We start from the raw sequence: 4114 nt of genomic DNA, 5'->3' as shown, positions 1-4114 counted from the left end.
CCATGATTTGCCAAGGAGTGGAAGAACTTGAGTGTCCTGCACAGAGACCTAACCTCAACCCCACTGAACACATTTGGGATGAACTGGAAAGTGGACTGCACCCCAGGCCTCCTCACCCAACATCAAGAAACGCATATGGGTGGTATGGAATGTATGTGTCCACATACTTCTGTCCATGTAGTGTACCATTAGCTAAGTTATTTATATTTATTTATTGAGTTCTTACACTGTCCACAGCCATGCAGCTATCTAATCAGCCAATCATGTTGCAGCAGTGCAACGCATAAAATCATGCAGATACATGTCAAGAGCTTCCGGTAATGTTCAAAATGTGATCTCAGTGACTTTAACTGTGGCATAGTTGCTGGTACCAGTTGGGCTGGTTTGAGTATTTCAGAAACTGCTGATTTCCTGTGATTTTCACACACAACTGTCTCTACAGTTTACACAGAATGGTGTGAAAAAAAAAACAAACAAACATTGTGAAACACCTTGTTGATGATAGACATCAGACTGGTCTGAGCTGACAGGAAGTCTACAGTAACTCAAATAACTACACTTTACAACTGTAGTGAGCAGAAAAGCATCTCAGAATGTACATCAAACCTTGAGGTGGATGAGCTACAACAACAGAAGACCATATCAGGTTGCACTCCTGCAAGCCAAGAACAAGAATCTGAGGCTATCATGGGTGAGTCTGTGTTTATGATGACCTCAGATTTCTGTTCTTGGCTGACAGGAGTAGAACCCAATGTGGTCTTCTGCTGTTGTAGCCCATCCACCTCAAGGTTCGATGTTTTGTGCATGCTGAGATGCTTTTCTGCTCACTATGGTTGTAAAGAGTAATTGTTTGATTTACTATATCCTTCCTGGTGCATCAAACCTTATCTGGATTTTTCCTCTGACCTCTCTTATCAACAAGGCGTTTCCAACCACAGAACTGTCGCTCATTCAATGTTTTTTGTGTTTCCACACCATTGCTGTGTGATATTCCCAGGAGATCAGCACTTTCTCAAATGTTCAAACCAGCTCATCTGTCACCAACAACCAGGCCACGATCAAAATCACAGAAATCACACTTTTTCTTCATTCTGATGTTTGATGTGAACATTAACTGAAGTTCTTGACCTGTATCTGCATGATTTTGCATTTCACTGCTGCCATACGATTGGCTGATTAGATAACTGCATGAATGTGCGGATGTACAGGTGTTCCTAATAAAGTGGATGGTGAGTGTATAGGCATTAGCATGTTTGACTGTTCACGCAAATTAAATTAGTTTAATCCAAAGTTCAATAACTCAGAAAACAAGCAGGGATATCAATGTCAACTGAAATTTAATTACAATGTTAATATAAATTGTGTTCTGTCAGTAGAAAGTTAATGAGTAGAAAGCATTATGGCTCCGATATAAGGCTCCAAAATATTACTCTGCACATTTAAATAATGAGTCTAATTTGGATAGACAGCTCATTGTAAAATAAACATGTACTGTGGGGGTCACTCTAGTTGATTTTAGCAGTTAAAGGGCTCCCTAGCTGCAAAATGTTTCAAAGCCCCGGCTTCAGAGAATGCTCAAAATGCTACTCATCATATAAAACGGTGGCTTCTTTATAACACTTCTTACTGGTGTAACAAAACACATTTCAAATTGTGCATCAATCCAACAAATACCTGTAATGATTGTGCACGGTTGAATGTTTCAAATTTCACGTGGATATTGCGTACATGATTCAGCTGAAGCTTGAACCTACTATCTATCTATCCACACACACACACACACACTATCTGTAGCACTTATAAAACAGTTATTCAAAATAGTATTTATTTTCATGGTAAAAAATAGAAGAATAAACAAAAACAAAGAAGGTACACAGATCATTTTAGCCATGACAAGAGGAGCAACACAGAGCTTACATGTAGTGTCTCTATACCTGAACGTAAGGTTTGGTGTATGTATGTATGTATGTATGTATGTATGTATGTATGTATATTTATATATATATATATATATATATATATATAAAAACAAACAAAATAAAACTAATCATGAAAATGAAACACAGTGCTGTTATTGTAATACGATTCATACTGTATTATATAGAGAAGGTTAATGTTCAATCACTTACAATTATTGATGTTGTGGAACATGACTGATTCATGTAGTAACGTACTGAACGTAAACAAACGTTTAACTGATCCGTTGAAATGTGCCATGTTGTGGCTGTGCTCACAGAGAAGACCAACACATAAAACAAGTTGATATATTTAGGACTCGTTAACTTTGGTGTATCATTTGAGGGCAAGGAAGAGGACCATCACTGCTTTCTTTAATCGAACAAAGTACCTTTATCGCTGGAAATAAAAGTATCTGATTCATAAAAAGTCACACATATTGCTCTTCTCCTATCTCTTCTAAATAGCCAACCCAGACACATGCAAAAATCCATTGACCTTAAGCGTTAATATGAGATGCCATGTATGAGTCCTGTACGATATTATGATCATGAGACATGGGCTTTAATTGCATCATGGCATTCATTGTGAATGAATGTAGGTGTTTCAAAGCTTGGTCATCTGTGTAAAAAGTTGTCCATGTGTGAAAAGTATGTTCCTAAATCAATCAATCAATCAATCAATCAATCAATCAATCAATCAATCAATCAATCACAACTGCAATCGCTGTTGAGCTCTTCACTAGAGTTGAGATGATTCGCCAGTTCTTGGATCACGGCGTCTCTACCGATCTGATCGTTCCTGCGCTTCTCCATGATCAAATCCTCCAGACTCTGAAACTCCAGCTCGTGGCTCCTCTTCTCAGAGAGCTGTAATTTCATCCTGTAAGGCTGCTTGCCAATGCGCAGCTCTCCACCGGTTTTAAATTCACGTTTACCAAACCTGCACCATGCAGCAAAACACTCCGGGTTCCTCCAGGAAAGGCTGCTGTCCTTCACACCGAGCTGATCAAGCGCGTTCTTCACGACTACATCCGGAGGCAAGGCGCGGAACTTGTACAAGTCGTTGACGATTCGTCCGCGTCTGCCCTGACCCGCGTCGGAGAGGTGGTCCATTTTAATCTCACTCCTGTGCAAGTGGACCACCTGAAAGTCTCCTGTACAAACCGCCCAGTGGGGATACTGACCCGCCGCGACGAACTCGACCAAGTCGCCGGGTTTGCATCTGTTCAGCAGGTCCTTACACGCCTGTAGAGCGCCCGTGTCTGCGTCCTTCCTCTCGTACACACACTCACCACGGTAATACACCGCGCACTCCATTTCACGCAGGCTGTCGTACTCTTCTTCGTCGCCTTTCTCCGCACTGTGCTCCTCTTCGTCGTCGTCGCCGTTGTCATCGTCGTTGGAGAAAATATACGAGACTCCGATCCGCGGCCCGTCGTCATCCTCGTAGCCGTTCGGGTCGACTGTGGGAACTTCGTCGTAACTTAAACGCGTCAGTTTTTCCACCTGATTCCCCATCGGTGAAGGTATGGAGATTAAAAACACTTCCCCCCGTCCTCCAGGTTCAGACCGTTTCAAATCATACTTGGGGCTCGTGCTTCTTTCCTGAACAGGTGTATTGTACCTGCTCACTTCCGGCTCTGCCTTAAGTCCACAAACAGCCGGAAAGACGTGACACACAAACAGGAAAGTACTCCAGTATTGTTTCTGTAGATGTTCCAGAAAAGTTAAAAAATAAAAGTAAAAAAATAAGTGAGTTCGTGTGAAAGTTTTTCCCCGCTTTCGGAGGAAACTGACTGGTAGTGGTGTGTCCGGAGCCGAGCTGCTGCTGTGCGCTGTGACGGTTAATGAGGACTCAGAGGACTCCACTAAACCTCCACCTAGTACACGCGCGCGCCATTTAAAGACACAGCGCACTCTTACAGTCACTTCAGACCAACACACAGCCTGCAGAGTTCAAGCATGTGGTCACACTTAGGCCTATTTATGTCGTTTAATCGTGACGTGGCCTTTGTTTTTTTTTTTAATTACAGTGGATAAACCCATTACATTTAATTTAAAATACTTTTAAAACGTTAATAAGAAAATGACGCTTGCTTCATCAAAAGGAAGGATATACTATTATTTATTATTAGTATAGTAGGGCTGGATAAAAA

At 41.5% G+C, this 4114-nt stretch overlaps 1 protein-coding gene across 1 annotated transcript; it reads right to left on the bottom strand.

The window, feature by feature from the left end:
- Positions 1-1320: 1320 nt before the first annotated feature.
- On the bottom strand, positions 1321-3866 carry lratd2b (LRAT domain containing 2b). Its single transcript, XM_053679853.1, has one exon. The coding sequence runs from the start codon at positions 3474-3476 to the stop codon at positions 2664-2666; it is 813 nt and encodes a 270-aa protein (XP_053535828.1). The 5' UTR covers positions 3477-3866; the 3' UTR covers positions 1321-2663.
- Between the last annotated feature and the right edge of the window lie 248 nt (positions 3867-4114).

This window comes from Ictalurus punctatus, chromosome 1 (assembly GCF_001660625.3).
Source record: "Ictalurus punctatus breed USDA103 chromosome 1, Coco_2.0, whole genome shotgun sequence".
Classification (NCBI taxonomy): Eukaryota; Metazoa; Chordata; class Actinopteri; order Siluriformes; family Ictaluridae; genus Ictalurus; species Ictalurus punctatus.
Note: the sequence above shows the minus strand (reverse complement) of the source record. Positions and strands in the feature narration are given on the sequence as shown.